Source organism: Dama dama, chromosome 18 (assembly GCF_033118175.1).
Source record: "Dama dama isolate Ldn47 chromosome 18, ASM3311817v1, whole genome shotgun sequence".
Lineage (NCBI taxonomy): Eukaryota > Metazoa > Chordata > Mammalia > Artiodactyla > Cervidae > Dama > Dama dama.
The window spans coordinates 61646831-61665495 of NC_083698.1; the positions used below are offsets into that span (position 1 = coordinate 61646831).

The window sequence follows — 18665 nt, forward strand, 5'->3', positions numbered from 1 at the left end:
TCAATCCCTGGGTCGGGAAGATCCCCTGGAGAAGGAAATGGCAACCCACTCCAGTATTCTTGCCTGGAGAATCCCATGGAACCTGGTAGGCTACCGTCTATGGGGTATCAAAGAGTCGGACATGACTGAGAGACTTCACTTTCACTATTCCTTTATATATATATCAGGTTTAAATGGTATATTTTCACCCCTATCTATACACATAAGAAAGCTAGTGCTTATTCAGTACCTCCCAACACTTTTCCCCTTTTCCTTTCATAACATGACTAATTCCTTGTTACTGTTTGTTGGCTGTATTATTTCTAAATTCTATTTTCTAAGTGAGCATTCTATCTCATGTACTATATGCTGTTTCCAAAATATACACCGAAAACAATGTGACCCAGAAAGATGGAAAATAAACAAGTTGGGCAAAAGCATAATTCTTCCAGTTGTTCTTGTCTTGGCTCTACTCAGTGCTGGCACTTTGGCCATGGTTGGTTCATTCATCTATTGGTTGGTCAAAGTTGTTCCTTGAGTGGTGTCTTCTAGGAATGCTTTAAGCCACATTTCTGTGTGTTTGCAAGTTTTTCTACTGCTTTTATACTTGGGTCACAGTTTGCTTGGGTAAGACATTTTTTGAATCAAATTTCCTTTCCCTGAGGTCTTTTTTGATTGATGCTTTTGAACTATGGTGTTGTGGAAGACTCTTGAGAGTCCCTTGGACTGCAGGGAGATCCAACCAGTCCATCCTAAAGGAAATCAGTCCTGAATATTCACTGGAAGGACTGATGCTGAAGCTGAAACTCCAGTACTTTGGCCACCTGATGTGAAGAGCTGACTCATTTGAAAAGACCCTGATGCTGGGAAAGATTGAGGGCAGGAGGAGAAGGGGATGACAGAGGATGAGGTGGTTGGATGGCATCACCAACTCAATGGACATGACTTTGAGTAAACTCTGGGAGTTGGCGATGGAGAGGGAGGCCTGGTGTGCTGCAGTCCATGGGATTGCAAAGAGTTGGACATGACTGAGTGACTGAACTGAACTGAGCTGAGGTCTTTTTTAGATTTTGTTCAAATGACTTCCACCTAAGAATGTTGCTATGTAGAGGTTGAAGGCCATGCTAGAATTATTTTCATGTCTAGGTGGTATGTATTTTTGCTTATGTGCCCTAAGAATTTTTTCTTTGCCTTTGAAGCCCAGTGACATTACTAGGCTATATTTCAATAATGATTGCTCTATAATAGTTTTTCTTGGGCCTGGTGTGTTCCTTTTCTGTATTGATTCAAGTTCCATTGATGAAATCTTTAACGATTTCCTTTTCCATTTGCTTCCTTCTTTAGGAAAAACAGTTATTTGTATGTTGCCCCTCTTGTTTTCTTCTCTGTTATTTTCATTTAAATTGTCTTATAACTCTATGATGAGTGGTATTTTTTTCATTCCTAAATTCCATGTCTCTTAATGTGTTTTTATAAAAAATAGCTCTCCTTCATGCTGCCTCCACTACGATCTTCATTTATGTGGTGGTTCTGTTTTTCTTTTCCCTATCTTCCCTGAGTTCTGCTAGTTCCTGTTTCCCTGAGCCCTGGTTCTTAATAATTTCAGGAATTTTTTTCCCATAATGGGAGTATGTATGTTTGGTCATCACTTGGTGGTACTGTTTTTTTTTCTGATGAATGTTCCCTATCTGTTATTTTTATTTTTCTGTTTCTTTTTCCATTTTTTCTTTTCATGTAAAGTATCTTTCTATAGGTGTTTTTTTTTTTTTTTTCCTCCTGGTATTGGTATAGTGCTACCTCTTCCTCCTCCTTCCCTTCCTCCTCCACCTCCACCTCCTCTTCCTCTGCCCTTCCTTCCCCTTTTCCTTCCTTTGATTATTATTTACCATCTTTGAGTCAAATGCATTATTTTTTGAGCAATGGTTTTCAGGAGATAAGTGCCAGGGAGAAACTGGAATAGCAGTGTTCTAAGCTGCATGATTTATTATGAGGTTTCTATGACGTGGTGTGTGTGCGTGTGTGTGTTAGCCTTTCCTTCTTCCTGGTCAGCAGTAGGCAACAGCTGTAGGACTGCTCGTGGTACAGTCTCTGTTATCCATACACTCTTGTCATGCTTGTATATCTTCTCATTCAGCATTTTCTTCTTTACTATTTCTTGAAGCTAAATAGGGTTCAGAGTAGTTCTTCACATCAGTGTCTGCTGTCTCTGGTTTTCCCAGAGACATATGATGGATGTCGGGTATTTTTCCTATCTGAGTGAATTTTGAAAACCTCTATTCTTCAAGCTTTATCTGACATCTGCAGCCATAGGCCTTTTCTCTGGGCATCTTACATCCCGCCTCCCGGATATTCACAGCATTTGACAGTTGTTCCTCACATAGTTTTGATCGAGTTTACAGATTTCTCCTGCTATTTGTTTGTGTTTCTGTTGTTTCTTGTTCTGTTTTGAGAGGATTGTTTCTGAGAGGGGAAGGCAAAGATGTCTTTACTTATCTTAAATCCAGAATTACAGTAATTTGCTCATACCTCATATTGGTAACTTCTTCCCTGTGAAAGATGAGTATATACTGCTGCATTTTGTTCAACTTGATGCTTTTGTTGTCCCCCCAGTTAATTACCTTTTCTCCTCTCTACTGGGAAACACTCTCTTGTGAATCACCCAGTGATCTTTTGAAGCTCTTGTGTTGAGAGATGCAATCTGCCCTGTAAAGTTCCAATACGGAAAGAACCTTTGTTTCTCTTGCTTGGTTTGCTCCTTATAGATAACTGCTGTAACAAACAAACCCCCAAATGTAAAACAGCACACAGAAAATGAAACTTTATCACCAACTCATGTAAAGTACCAGCAAGTGTTTCTTGATTGGCAGATAGTTTACAATAAGCAGTGCTTTTAGATCCAGACTCTACCATCTACATGGCTTCCATGGTGCTTATCTACATCAAGGCAGCAAAAGGAGGAAGGACATAAAGACATAGGCATGGGAGATTTTGTAGGCCAGAACTGTGGTACAAATATACCCTCTCTCCTCTTGTTTTATTATCTAACACAAACTGGCAGAGATTCTGGGAAGTGTGGTCTAGCTATGTGGACAGGAAATAAGGGGAGGTTGTAAACAGTTAACTGCCCAATTGCTCCCTCAGCTTGCTTATCACAGATGTCCAAGTGGCCAAAGGGACTTGAGTATTTCCAACCAAATTCACCTTTTTATTCATGAATCAGGCATTCATTGTGTTCCTTTTGTAGATAGCTTATGTAGATTGCTTAAGTCAGCTGTCTTAACCCCTCCCACAAGAATGAAAGTTATTTATTTTTGTGCACTGTCCTGAAAAAAAAAAACGAGTTCACTAAAAAAATTCCTTTGTGCCAACTGAGACTATTGCCCTTTTTTGGGAAAACATTGACCTCTTTAATAAAGAGGAAAGTGAATGAATAGTTCCACAAGGGCCAGTAGTCGTGGAGTCATACAATATTGTATTAGTCAAGCTAGATTCGCCTGTAGAAGTACATTCTTCTATATTAATTTCTGCATATTTTTTCCAGTTTATAAATGTATGTGTCCTCCAGAGGGAATTCAGAGGTCACTATCTTAAAATAGGTTTATAGAAATTAGTAGTTATTTAAATTCAAAGGATGTAAGTGATATGGGTATGGGCAAGTCCATAGGATAAGTTGCTTAATGATGTTTAGACTTTTCAGAAATAAAATTCAAATGAATGCTTATGTCTTAGTAGTCAAGCAGTTAGTGTTCTTTTGAGCTACCCCCACTAAAATGCTTCAAAAGGGATAAGAGTGAGTTTTATTTGTGTTGGCTGAGTTAGCCCAGTGAACCATCTGCACAACTGCATTTATGTTATAAATACTCTTCCTTCTCATCATATTGCCCAAATAGAAATAGCTTTGGAATAAGTTCTTTTTATCATGCTACTTGAGCAATAGAGCAGCCCTCAGCAAGGCATACTTGGAAACAGAAGGACCATTGTGTCCTTCTGTGGTTTGTTAATACAGGAAAGGGTACAGAACTAAGCCACTTCAGGACTGTTCCTGAGATCCTTGGATGTCCCAGCACCCACTGTGAGCCCCACTATTCAGCTTCCTCAGATGCCCATTCCTTTTCCTTCTTTTCAATAGATCTTAAATGTGTGTGTTAGTTAGCTCCTTTCTCTTTGGTAATATGTCTTAGAAAGAAAAAACATTCAGTTTTTGAATTAGACCTGGTTGTTGAACTAGCTTGTTATTACTCTTGTTTTACCATTAGTTCATTGGTGATATTTATTATAGTCAGAGTGTAACAGTTAGATGTAATAAGTTCAATAAATGTTTCTCAGATCTTCACTTAGTGGAAATATCTATTGAGAAATAATACTTGTTCTTTGACTTTAGTTGTATACATTTTCTCATGTAGTTGTCATTGTTATTGATGACATAGGGATTATTATTCCACATTTTCTAGGTGACAAAACTGAAATGTAGAGGGGAAAAAATACACTTGCTATGATCAAGTGGTGGGAGCAAGGCCAGGTTCAAGCTAAAGTCAGTAACCATTAACCTCAGCAGATTCTTTTCTTGTGAATTGAATAAACACAACTTTGTGGCTCTCAGAGGCGTGACCCACTTTCCCTTTCCTCTGGATGTGTGACTGAAGTATTGAGCTCTGGTTCAGAGCTGTTCTTTAAAATCATCTCCATCATTAATTAGACTTTCCATAGCACTTGCTTGTTATAGTCTTGCCTTTTGGTGACATTGAGAACATATTGGCCAGAGAATCATGTTTTATTATTGTCTAACTTGATAAACAGAAGTAATTATTTACTCTACTACTTTTCTGTTCCACTTTTTATCATCACTGAGCCCTGCAGGGAAGGCCCCAGAAGCACTTAATTCCAGTTGTGTATGGCTTTAGGTAGCATTCGGAGAATGATTCTGAATCAGTCGAGTTAGAATTGGTGTCTCAGACACTGTCCACAACTGGAGGGATCTGCAGGCTCAAGAAAGGCCCCAGGTAGGCACAGGATGACTGGAGAACACAGAAGAATTCTGACTGCTCTGCTGGCCCTCAGCCACAGGATGTGTTGCTTTGCTTATTTTCCTCAGGAGACCTATTGCTGCCTGATGAGGCTTTCTATACAACAGCATGTGCTTTTGCAGTTGGATGGAATGATTGGATGCTGGAGGGCTTCAGCCTCTTGGTGTCTTTTATGCAGAAGAAGAGGATGCAGGACTTACTACATGATGTCATTGTAATAATGAAAAGAAAGACCAGTGGCTTTCGTGGAAGCTGAAGTTGTGAAGTAAAATCTGGGTGGCTCAGCCTTCTGTCCTTAATTTACTTTGACCTCCTGTTTTTCTAGGGCGATAGAGAAGCAGAGCTGGGTCTGCCTTTTTCTCCTTTGTGTGATCGGAAGTCCACCATGGTTGCCCAGTCTCAAGTAGGTATGTGTTTGCCAATCCATTGATGGAGAGAAAAACTGGAGAAGGGTGTCTGGAAGTAAGCTCAGATGCTCCTCATGATTCTTCGGCTAGAACCTGGCTCCCTTCTGCTGCTGTGGTCATGGCTTTGGCTAGTTGGGGTGATGAAGCCGCTGTCCCCATCCTCCTTCCTGGAGTGTGACTGGTTCCTAGGAAGATTGGACAGTGACACTGCTATCTCCATCATTCCCTGTCAAGAGAAAAAGGGGCTTCAGTCCTAAGGCAATGACAGGAATTAGTGGTGGGAAGCCCATTCTGTTTCAGTCTCACCATTCTGCATGCAGTACCAAGAGTTTTCTCAGTGATGCTTCCTCTAGCCCACTTTCCAAGACAGCACCATTTCCTGGATGACCTTACTGTCAGGAATGGCTCTTTTAAAATATCTCTTTCCTTTCTGCCTGCCTTCTTTCCTTCCGTCCTTTGTTTCAAAAAAAAAAAAAAAAAATTAGCATCTTTTTTTGAGTAAAGAATATTTTTGCACTCCTAATAACTGTAATATATGTAAATTATTATTATTTCATTATCAGAATACTGTTGCTACTTGTATAGGACAACTTTTGTCTTGACAATTTCATTACAGAATTTTTTATCATCCTTCACTTCTGTGATTTGAATGCCAGCATCACTTCTATCTTGGTCATTGTACAAGCCAAGTAAGCATTTGTATATTCTCACACATAGTATCTCCTTTGATTGGCATTTAGTTTCCTTCCAACTTTCATGTCACTGTGTAATAATGAGTTACCACCCTTAGTCCCAGATCATATATTTTCTCCTGACGAGTCACCGGACACTGGTATTTTTGAGTTGTTGAGATGATCACTCCAGCCCAACATCAAGTATCTCTCCAGCATGGTGATCTCTCAAAGGTAACATTTCCAGATCTGACCCCTTTCCTAGCTTCCAGCCCTGTTGGCCCTCTTCCATCAAATATGGCCCTGATACTTTGAGTCAGCAGATCTAAGATGAAGTCCACCATCTTTCTCCCTGGTCACACTCTCCCCTGTTATCTCTGTTCTCTCTGCCTTCCTGGTGGAAGTCTCTGACAGATTCCATCTGTAGGTAGGACCACCTACTACTGCTGTGCACGTATCCATGCCTCCATCACACATCCACCTTAAAATGGCACTGGATCTCACCTCCCTTACTTTGTCTTTGAGCTTTGTGAAGTGGAGTTTCTAAAATGATTTTCCCAGTGTCAGCCTCCATTGCTTTCTCCCACCCCATCCATCTTGCCAGATTAACTTTCCCAAATAACAGCAGAAGACATCTTAGTACAATGCTGCCCAAACATCTTAAGGGGCTTCTAGTGCCTGTCTAAGTCCTAAACTCTAGCTTGGTACTTTGGAACCTCCCTCCCTGAACAGATCATGACCCTTCCCAGGCTTTCCCTTTCTGATTCTAAAAGAATTCCTAAGTTCGAGTCATTCCCCAGACACATCCTGCACTTTTCCCTGTCCTGTCACCTTGCTTATTTCACCCCCTTCACCTAGAATGAATAGCCTTCGGGCTCAGCTCAAATATCACAACCTCCATAATGCTGTTTGCAACTCTCACAGTGGGAAGAAAAATACCCTCCCTCCCTTACCTTCCTAGGGGCCTTTCTTTGGGCTTCTCCTTTGGCCCTTTCCATTTTTATGCTCACTGAATTCTCCTATAAACTTTCAAGGGCAGGCAGGTTGTGTTACAACTTTCATCACAGTGTTTTTTACATAGTAGATATTGAATTTGCATTTTTAAGCATTTTATTGAACTATCTACTAAAATGTTAAAGGAGAGCTATGTAGGAGAAATGGATCTGACTCATATGATAGTCAAAGCAAGCAATGTATTAAATGATTACGACCAACCTAAGCTGTCCTAATCTGACTTGGCGCTCCTATGTAGATGAATTTTAAAAGAAAGCTACAACTCATCAGTTTGCATGGGAACATTGGAAAGGCCCCAGTTACTATGTAGTTCCTCTGAAACTTTGCTGTTTCTCTCCAGGTTTCATTGATTTCATTGTGGAACCCACCTTCACTGTGCTCACAGACATGACAGAAAAGATCGTGAGTCCATTCATTGATGAACCCTCTCAAGGTGGGGGCACCGGGCAGAGGCGTTCAAGGTCAGTATTTAAGCTTGAAAGCTGGGGGTCAGGGTGGTCTGTGCATGGGGACAGACTTCTTCTGGAAGGGATGGGGGTGGTACTTCTTAATCATGTTCACTCTACCTCCTCCTCATGACACGTGTCTGCTTCTTCCTTTGTCTCAGAGGAGTCAAAGTTGTACACTCTGTATTCTCTAGGCTGGCCTGTAAGTGGGTGATCAAGGTCCAGGTCATAACATACAGGTTCCCAGTACTGCCCCCAGCCTGACCCCATCCATTCTCTCTTTTGGTGGCTTTGCCCACAACATCATCAGTCACTGCACTTTACCTGCTGTACCCAGAGAGTCCTGGCTCCCCATACTCCAAAAGGAAAGAACCATGGATCAGAGTTATCATATTAAGTGAAACTTTCATTTCTAGGTTCAGGAAGAAAATTAAGTAGTGGGGAAAAAGAGCTGAACTTTTTTTTTTCCCATTTATTTTTATTAGTTGGAGGCTAATTACTTTACAATATTGTAGTGGTTTTTGTCATACATTGACATGAATCAGCCATGGATTTACATGTATTCCCCATCCCGATCCCCCCTCCCACCTCCCTCTCTATCTGATCCCTCTGGGTCTTCCCAGTGCACCAGGCCCAAGCATTTGTCTCATGCATCCAACCTGGGCTGGTGATCTGTTTCACCCTAGATAATATACATGTTTCGATGCTGTTCTCTCAAAACATCCCACCCTTGCCTTCTCCCACAGAGTCCAGAAGTCTGTTCTGTACATCTGTGTCTCTTTTTCTGTTGTGCATATAGGGTTATCGTTACCATCTTTCTAAATTCCATGTATATGTGTTAGTATACTGTAATGGTCTTTATCTTTCTGGCTTACTTCACTCTGTATAATGGGCTCCAGTTTCATCCATCTCATTAGAACTGATTCAAATGAATTCTTTTTAACGGCTGAGTAATATTCCATGGTGTATATGTACCACAGCTTCCTTATCCATTCGTCTGCTGATGGGCATCTAGGTTGCTTCCATGTCCTGGCTATTATAAACAGTGCTGCGATGAACATTGGGGTGCACGTGTCTCTTTCAGATCTGGTTTCCTCAGTGTGTATGCCCAGAAGTGGGATTGCTGGGTCATATGGCAGTTCTATTTCCAGTTTTTTAAGAAATCTCCACACTCTTCTCCATAGCTGCTGTACTAGTTTGCATTCCCACCAACAGAGCTGAACTTTTAAATCACCTTCTGCCACAACATCATTCCATCCATCCATCTGACCATAGTTGAGTCCGACACTGTCCCACAGACAATCTTGGTGGCGACATCGCGAAGCGCTGGTGCCAAAGAAGTCTGGCACTTTGCACCTCATTCTGTGTGTTGTGTGTGTCGCTCAGTCATGTCCGACTCTTTGTGACCCCATGGACTGTAGCTCTTCAGGCTCCTCTGTCCATAGGATTCTCCAGGCAAGAATACTGGAGTGGGTTGCCATTTCCTTCTCCATCAACACCATTAAACGGAGTCAAAGTGAATAGCCTCTGGAGTCATATGGCCAGTTAAACATCCTGACTCCATTCCTAATTAACTGTACCATCTCAGGCAAGTTGCCTCAGTTTCCCCATTTGTGAAAATGTGGATTATAAAACTCATAGGTTGCAGGGAGGATTAAGTGAATTATTTAATCTACGTAAAGCCTATATATATATATATATATATATATATATATATATTATAGCTCAGTTGATAAAGAAGCCACCTGCAATGCAGGAGACCATGGTTCGATCCCTTGGTTAGGATGATCCCCTAGAGAAGGGAAGGGCTACCCACTCCAGTATTCTGGCCTAGAGAATTCCATGGACTGTATAGGCCATGGGGTTGAAAAGATTCCGACAAGACTGAGCAACTTTCACTTTAGCCTTCACTTTCACTTTCAAAGCCTTTATAACAGGGTCCAGCACAGAGGAAGTGGCAGCTACAATAATGCTAACGCTCAGTGTTCACTAGTATTAAATGGTTGGTATTACCACTAGTACTGCTGTCCCCTCCTCCTCATCCATCAAAACCTTGGGCCCTGTCATAAAGGAGAGAAATAGAATGAAGAAGAAAAAGAATAGAAGAGCAATGAGAGGAAGAAGGACAAGGAGATTAGGACAGAGGGAACCCAGGAATGCTTAAGGTGAAGCGACCTAAGTCAAGGCTGCTGACAAGGAGGACAGAAGCCCTCTGCTTGAGTCCCACACCCCCACAACTCTGCCAGCACTGGGCTGAGGTCTGCTCTACTTATCTAGTTAGTCTTGATTATCATTCAGTGGATTTGTATTTGTGCCAGTCACGACTGGAGTTCCCTGGAAATGTGTGATACTTTTGGCACTGTGGTCACCCAAATGGGAAGGGAACCCAAAAAAGAGAGGATATATGTGTACATATAGCTGATTCACTTTGCTGTACAGTAGAAACCCAACATTGTAAAGCAGCTGTATGCCAATAAAAATTAATTTAAACTAAGTACACCTTCAGAAAAGTAAAGTTTCCCAGAAGGATGGTACTTTCGATATTTTATATATGTATATCTGTATTTCCTAAAGTTGCCTCTGTTTAAAGCTTCAAGCGGTATTACATATTTTTGTAATTGTATTTATTTGTTTATTTTTGGCTATTTGGGTCTTTGTTGCTGAATGGACCTTTTCTAGTTGCAGTGAGCAGGGGCTGCTCTTCCTTGCAATGTACGGGCTTCTCATTGCAGTGGCTTCTCTTGCTGCAGAGCGCGGGCTCTAGGGCACTTGGGCTTTAGTAGTTGCGCCTCGGGACTCAGTAGTTGCCATTCCCAGACTGCAGAACACAGGCGCAATAAGTTGTGGCTCACAGGCTTAGTTGCCACGAGGCATGTGGGATCTTCCCGGACCAGAGGTCAAACCCATGGTTCCTGCATTGGCAGGCGAATTCTTTACCACTGAGCCACCGAGGAAACCCCTCCAGTGGTATTACATTAAAAGACAAGTCTTATGCATGACTGATCTCCCACAATCTCCATGCCTCTCTGCCTTCCTCAGGTACATGAGGAAGTCCGCTTATTCTAGCCTTGGGTATCCTGGGGTCAGAGTTTCTTGAGTCCAGGAGGAGATGGAGCTAGAGAGAAAGAGGACAAGTGACCAAATAACTTGGAGATGTGGTTAGTGTGAAGGAAGGTAGGCAAACTGGAACCAAATGGAAGTCAAGTTTAAGTGGGTTAATTTCAGGAAGTCAAAGACAGAACTCATGTGTGGGGAACCTAGTCATATGGAAAAAGAACATTTGAAATATGGGGACCTTTGGAACTATCAATACTTGTGAGACTGAAACCTTGACTATTTTTTCCTGCTGAAAATGGAGAATTTCCCAGCTGTTGCATATCGAAAATAGAAATGACAAACCTCAGGTCCCAGGAATTTCACAACAGTAACTTGATACGTGTTCACTACACTTCTCTTAGGCTTGCTTATCAGCACACATTTTCAAACTCTAACTCTCTCTTTGGTATTTTTTTTTCATCCTCCAGTTTGAACAACATCAGTTCAACAGATGTAAAGCGATCAGGTGTCAAGAGCTCTGGCTCAGAAGGAAGTGCCCCAATCAACAACTCTGTCATCCCTGTTGACTATAAGAGTTTTAAAGCCACTTGGACTGAGGTGGTACACATTAACCGGGAGAGATGGAGGGCCAAGGTGCCCAAAGGTAGGGTGCCGATGGGGAATCTTGTTCATACCACTCAGACCCACTCACAAAGCAAGACACTGCCACCCCTGATTTAGAAGTGCTGAAAATGAAGCACAAACTCAAGGTATATATTCAAATTGCTGAATGTTAGGAGAGACCATCTTTTGCTCTTTATTATATCTAATACTTAGTGCATGAGAGAATGAGGCTGACTTCCAAGTCACCTGATGGAATGACCTTTGTGCTATATGTCCAGATACTTCTCAAAATGAAGATTGTACAGAGGACAGATGTTCCTCCTATTTCTTGGTTTCTGCTAGGCCATCTTGTCATTCTTGTTTTATGATATGTGGCACATTTATCAGGCCTTTACTCCTTCTTTTATCTACCTCGGCCATTACATTGGGATAGAAAAAGCTTTAATCTCCTTACATGCATTTTTATCTTCATGTTCTCAGTTTCCCTTCAGTCATTACTCAGGCTGACCTTTCTGAGATGAAGGTAACTCACAGGTAAACAGAAATTCAAAGACAGAAAAGTCATCACTCTTGGTACTATGAACAAAAAAGACTGAAATCTCTTTGTTTTTTGAAAGTCAGAATTCATTTGCATGTTTGTGTTTACCGAGCATGTGCTCCATGATTCGTACATATGACATGTTTATATTGTAGTCTAAGTAGGAACACATAGCTGTGGTAAGTCTCATGAAGCTATGGTGCCTGATTCTAGAGACAATTCTAGAGTGGATGATTCTAAAGTTCTGGAGTCAGGAGGCTAATCTCAGTGGGTTTTGTGGAGGTACACCTTCAACAGCAGTCAGTTTTTGCCAACATCTGTTGCATGCCTACTGTATGCCAAGCTCTGTACCGTGTGTTATTCACCGAGGTGAGTATCAGGCATCCTTGTCCTCAAAGCTCGAAGTCTCCTGGGTGGGGACAGGGGGGCATTAGCACAGAATTTCTTTCGAAGTAGGAATGGGAGTTCAGTGGAAGCTTTGTTCTCCTTACCAGCACCCACTGACCTTGAGCCCCAGACTTTTATAATAGGCAAGCAAAGTTTTATCCCCTGTCATAGCATTCCACACTTTTATAAACCCAGTGTCTACCCAAGGGAGAAGGGTAGGAGTAGGTCTTGTTCCTCAAATATCGGGGGCGCTGCTTCCAGTGTTGAGAGAGAAGAGACAAGATCACACTGCTGGAGTTATTCAAAGACCAACACTGTGTCCAGTTCAAGTGGCTTCTCAGTTCGGGTGGGGCAAAGTGTTTATATTTACAATTCTTTTAAGGCATAGTTGGGCCCTTATCATTTGGGGATGTCCTGAGCTATGGAGAAGAAGCCAACTCTTCTTCGATATTTTAAGTGTGGCCTCTCACAGTCTATTAGGATACTTTAAACAATGAAATCCTCCCAGTTGGCAGGCTTTGCAATCAGCAATGGCAGCTGCTGCATCATTTTGAGAAAGCAATCTCTTATAATCAATTACACTCATTACACTTGAAAATTCAACTCCTGACAACATGCAATTGAAAGTGGTATTTCAAAATAATTCGTTTGCAATTATCTGGCTTACTAAAATTACCTTCTGAAACTAATCACCTGGGGGAGCATTAGACAGTTTCTTTTCTAGAAGAAAACTGGTCCTTTAAAAAGAACAGGTAAATAACACTGAAAAAGAAGTGAAAATGTTTGTTGCTCAGTCGTGTCTGACTCTTTGTGACCCCATGACCCCATTGACCCTGCCAGGCTCCTCTGTCCTTGGGATTCTCCAGGCAAGAATACTGGAGTGTGTAGCCATTCCTACTTCAGGGGATCTTCCTGACCCAGGGATTGAACCCAGGTCTCCTGTGTACAGGCAGATTCTTTAACATCGAAACCACCAGGGAAGCCCAAAATTAACACTAATAGTTTTAAAATATGTGAAGCATGCTAATAGAGATAAGCTTGTCCCAAGCCTGGTTGAGGTGCTTTGGAAGGCTTCTTGTGTCTAACTAGGATTTGAAAGATATCTGGGGTTGAGCATGAAGTGGGGAACAACGCAAAAGAGGTTGACAAAGGCACAGCCCCCAGGGTTTATATATGTTTTTGTAGGAGGACAGTTTGGGTATCAAAGCAAAAGTTCATTGGGGAAAGGGGGAATTGAATCCCTACTTGCCCTCTGCTCTTTGGCAAATCCAGGCAGATTCTTTGAGAAAATTCCCTTTGGGGGATAATAATAGACACCACAGAGGTGGTACAAAGAACAGAAATTATATAAGTAAAGAATGAGAACTGAGCCCGCACCTGGTTAGTGCCTGATAAGTAGTAGCTATTATTTTGAAAAATTGGAAAAGAAAGTTTAAATGCAAAGTTAAGAAGGTGGTGGTCAAAATGCCAGTGTATAATTCATATTTTACAACATTTTCTGCCTCCCAATAATGCTGTTGACTGGTTGGCTGGTGTAAGAAATTCAGTTTGCATCTGTTTTGCTGTTGGTGATTGGTTTGTGCTGCACTATCCCAGAATGTTTTGTTCATGATTCTTTTTTACCAGAAAATCCTGATTTCAGCAAAGGCTGCCCTGCACTGGGGCACTTGAATATATGTTGTTATTAAATTAATCAGAATGGAATTAAATCTAAGGCTTTAGTTTTTTAATCAACCTATCCAGCTAGGCCAGAACACATAGTTGTTAGGAAAGATTGAATCAATATATATATATTCAGCTCTTAGGACTGAAACTCATTATTCCCATGCAAAGATAAGTAGGCATAACAATTAACAAGTCTCATCAGAATTTAATACTTTTTAAACATGTTTTTCTGGTGTAAGAATAATAGGTGTCTAAGTTACAATGCTGAAATATAAACAAAATATACAAAGAAGAAAATAAAAGTCACTCATTCCAGCAAAATGTAACTATTGTTGAAATTCTGATGTAGTTTTTTAAAGTTGGATTTCCTATACACCGTGCTCATGCTCTGTTGCTCAGTCTTAGCCGATCCTTTGTGACCCCTGCCAGGCTGTAGCCTGCCAGGCTCCTCTGTCCATGGGATTTTCCAGGCAAGAATAGTGGAGTGAGTTGCAATTTTCTCCTCCAGAGGATCTTCCTGACCCAGAGATTGAACCTGCATCTCCTGCATTGCCAGTCAGATTCTTTACCACTGAGCCACTTGGGAAGCCCCCTTTTATACATATATATAAGTAAACATTTTCCCTTAAATTGAGATCATAGTATAATATTGTATTTTCCTTCTCTGTTTCTGTTTTGAAGATTTTATTCTTATACTGAATATTCTTAGAAAGTGTGATTTACATGGCTACTGTATGTAATACCATAGTTGAACCATTCCTCTGTTACTGAGCATGTTAATTTCCAATTCTTCATTATTGTATATAACATTGTTATGAACATCCAAATTCAGAAATCTTGAGCCTCCATCTGATCATTTATCTAGAATAAATTTCCAAATATTGAATTTCTCTGTCCAAATACGTGAAAAATTCTAAAGCTCTTAATATATGTTATCAAATTTCTTTCTGGAAAGTTTTTTTTTTTTTTAACTAGGTGTTCTCCTTCAGTAGAAGTGTAGTGAGAGTGCCATTTCTTTATATTTTTTCACATTATTTTACTCTTGAGGATGTTTATGTTTTTATTATTGATTCATAATAACTCTTTATATATTAAGGATAGCAATTTTTCAGTTGACAAACTGTCTTGCAATTTCTATCCTACCTCCATCCAGTTAGTCAGTTTGTCCTTTGTCTTTTAACTTTGCTTATGGTCTTTCAAAATACATCTTATTTTTATTTCGCCAGAGATTAGCTTTGTATTTTTATTGAATTTATGTCTCTGTCAATGTAAATATGAAATAGTATATAATGATACTCCTTTGCAAATGCTGAGAAGTTTATTGAATTTTTAAAAATTTCCTCCATTGTCACTCAGTTTTTATGGAAATAATATAAGATTTTCAACCTGAGTGATTATAAATAAATTGTAAGTAAATTGCTATTTTATAATTCCTTGGTGGTTCAGATGGTAAAGGATCTGCCTGTAGTACAGGAGACCCGAGTTCAGTCCTGGGTGGGGAAGATCCCCTGGAGAAGGGAATGGCAACCCACTCAAGTATTCTTGCCTGGAGAATCCCATGGACAGAGGAGCCTGGCAGGCTACAGCCCATGGGGTCACAAAGAGTTGGACACAACTGAGCATGTTATAAGGAGTTATAATTAACTTATCCTTTAATATTATTTTAAATAATTGCATCAAGTTTTATATCCAACTTAACAGTTATTTTTATTTAACACTATGATTTACTAGTATTTTTGCACATCATTACCATATTTTCCTCATTCTGAATTTTTAATGTTGACTGAATTTTTCTGTCAGCTGAAGCACTTTGGTTAAAAATTTTAGAAAGGTACCATGGAAACATCTTCTGAGTCCTGAAGTGGCTAGGAGTACCTTTATGTTGTACTTACATATTATCAAAAGTTGACTATTCAAAACTAATCTAGTATGTTGGTTGTCCTTTTTAAGTTAGTTTCTCTCCTTTTCTTTCTTTCTTTCTCTGCACGTATTTTAGGTAGGCATTTCAGAGAATTATATTAAGAGATAATAAGCCCAATACCACTTTTAAGCAAAAGCCTATAGTATCATAATTTAGAAAAGCAAGTAAAATGAAGAAATCAATGTATTTCTCCAAGACTGCACAGACATTCAATGTGGGATAGAATTAGCTCTCAGGAGGAGCAAATTAATAATTTATGGGTCATGAGGGTTCTGTGCTGCCTTAACTCTTAAGCTCCTTGTTTTGGGCCATTTTCATAATGATCACATCACCATACATAGTGTGAACTGAAAAGCAGAAGGAAATGAGATTGAACTACAGCATTTGCTTTCTACTAGTCTAGAAGCCTAGGATGTTAAATCTAAAACCCCAAAAGTTCATTTGACATATATCCAAAAGTTCTTTGCATATATGTCATCTCTGGAACCTGTTATCATATACAAATTAATTGTTCTATCACCTGCTTTGTCTCATAGTAGAAAAGATTTAATGTATATTAATACTTCACCCTGAAAATATAAGGGGATCAGATTACAGTGGAACAGATGTATCTCCTGTAAGTTTATTTTTTTCTTTTCTTATATATGTGTTTACTTGTTTTTGTCTACTTATTTGGAGTAGTAGCACTGAATGCTGATGGCTGATCACATCAGTGTCAGATATTTCAGAGGTGTGAGGTGGAGATGGTAGTAGAGTAAGGCTGAGGACCATTTCAGAACCATCCACCGGAACACAGTTACTGCAGGGAGAGGAACTGTATCATATGATGTCATAAAAGCTACCATTCATGAAGTTAAACATTAATTGCCTGTTGTCAGCTGTGCTGCTGCTGCTGCTAAGTCACTTCAGTTGTGTCCAACTCTGTGTGACCCCACAGAAGGCAGCCCACCAGGCTCCCCCGTCCCTGGGATTCTCTAGGCAAGAACACTGGAGTGGGTTGCCATTTCCTTCTCCAACGTGTGAAAGTGAAAAGTGAAAGTGAAGTCGCTCAGTTGTGTCCAACTCTCAGCAACCCCATGGACTGTAGCCCACCAGGCTCCTCTGCCCATGGGATTTTCCAGGCAAGAGTCTGGAGTGGGGTGCCATTGCCTTCTCCAGTTGTCAGCTGTAGTTAAGCCCAAACAGATTTGTTTCTGAAATGTACCACCCCCAGTTTTGTGGGTTTTTTTTTTTTTTTTGCTAGATTTTCCATAGAAAATTGGTCTGACTCAGTTGTCAAATGAATTTTTATTGCTCAGATAATATGTTGTGCTTTTGTAGCAGACCAGAATTTAATGCCTTCAGCTTTCATCAAAATTACTTTTAACTTGGGGATATTCTGAGTGTTCAGAGTTTGCCACAAATTCAGAGGGGATTCTGTGAGGGGATTATACATTATTTTACCTGATGCCTGAGTATAAACGAATTATCTTCCCCGTTGCCCCACTTTCCCTCTCTGTATAGTAAGTACAGTCCTCTTTTTCTTACCTACAGTCAGGTACAGTCAAATGGCTAATTCTTTCAGGACAGGATTTCAGAGTGTGTATAGTTTCTGTATTTTATACTGACCTGGATTGCTGATGATGGAATCAAGTCAGGTTCATAGGCAGACAGGGTGAATCATACCCATTGTGTACATTTCATGTAGAAATCAAGTACTTCATGAGCATCTGCTAGGTGACAGACATTATACCAAGCACTGGGGGTTCAGTGATGGAGGTGACATTTGACCTGTGTTCTTGGGATACTACAGAGGCATGAGAGGAAGTCTGGATGAACATGAGAGGAGCCATTTTGGGCTTGAGCCTACTGAGGATGCCATCTCCGTGTCTTCTTCTGCAAGGGTATTCTTTTACTCTTTAGTTGCACCTTTCTGTAGAAATCAGAAGACCTACCATATATGCACATAATTATGTGATTTTGTAAAGAAATTTTTCCTTACCTTTTTAAAGACAATTTTATTTATTTATTTATTTTTAGCTGTGCTGGGTCTTTGTTGTTGCGTAGGCTACTCTCTAGTTGTGGTGCATGGGCTACTTACTGCAGTCGCTTTTCCTGCTACAGAGCACAGGCTCTAGGGCACGTGGGCTTCACTGGTTGTGGCACATGGGCTCAGTAGTTGTGGCTCCCAGACTCGGGAGCACAGCCTCAATAGTTGTGGTACATGGGCTTAGCTGCTCCATGGCATTTGGAATTTTCCCAGACCAAGGATTGAATTCATGTCTCCTGCATTGGCAGGTGCATACTTAACCACTGAGCCACCAGGGAAGCCCTCCTTATCTTTACATTGTAAGTTATAAATACATCCTGTTGGGAAGTAGAATGTCATTAAACAGTGAATTGCAAACATTTAAAATTTAAACCAATGCTTGTCAATCCCAATTGTGTGTTAGATCATCTGGAGAGCATTAAAAATATCCTGTTCATGCCACTCTCCCTTCAGAGTCCGATTTAATTTGCCTGAGATGAGGCCAGTGTATTGGTTTGGTTGAGTGAACGGATAGATGGATGAATCAGTGAAAGGATGAATGGAAACTTCATAGTGTATTAAGAGGACATCTGAGCCAGGCAAATTTAAGGGCAAGAAGAGTAAAATGAAGCCAGAGATCATAGACATGCATGAAGTATAATGCCATAAAGCCCTGTGAACATGTGAACCTGAAACCAAATCTGAGATTTGTGCTCTTTAGCAGCTGAAGCAAAGAGAAACACAATCACATGGATAATGACTCTGGTGCTCATTAGATTAAAAACGCTCTTGTCATCTATGAAAGCCAGATATTTTCAGGACTGACACTAACCTAGAGAAATAAAGAGGACCCCTGGTTATGAGGTGTGGGATATTTGTAACACATTTAGAGGGAAAAAAAAAAGCAATTTGTCTTTCAGAGTGGAGGTGAAAGACCTTTTGAGT

General features: G+C 40.5%; 1 protein-coding gene across 9 annotated transcripts in view; it reads left to right on the top strand.

Moving 5' to 3' along the window:
• PDE1C (phosphodiesterase 1C) overlaps positions 1-18665 on the top strand; it is a 517256-nt gene that overhangs the window by 436523 nt on the left and 62068 nt on the right. For all 9 annotated transcript variants that reach the window (XM_061165421.1, XM_061165418.1, XM_061165417.1 and 6 more), the window contains 3 exons: positions 5329-5410; positions 7436-7556; positions 11066-11241. In XM_061165421.1, the coding sequence (XP_061021404.1) occupies positions 5329-5410; positions 7436-7556; positions 11066-11241 (379 nt within the window). The remainder of the gene's footprint in view (positions 1-5328; positions 5411-7435; positions 7557-11065; positions 11242-18665) is intronic.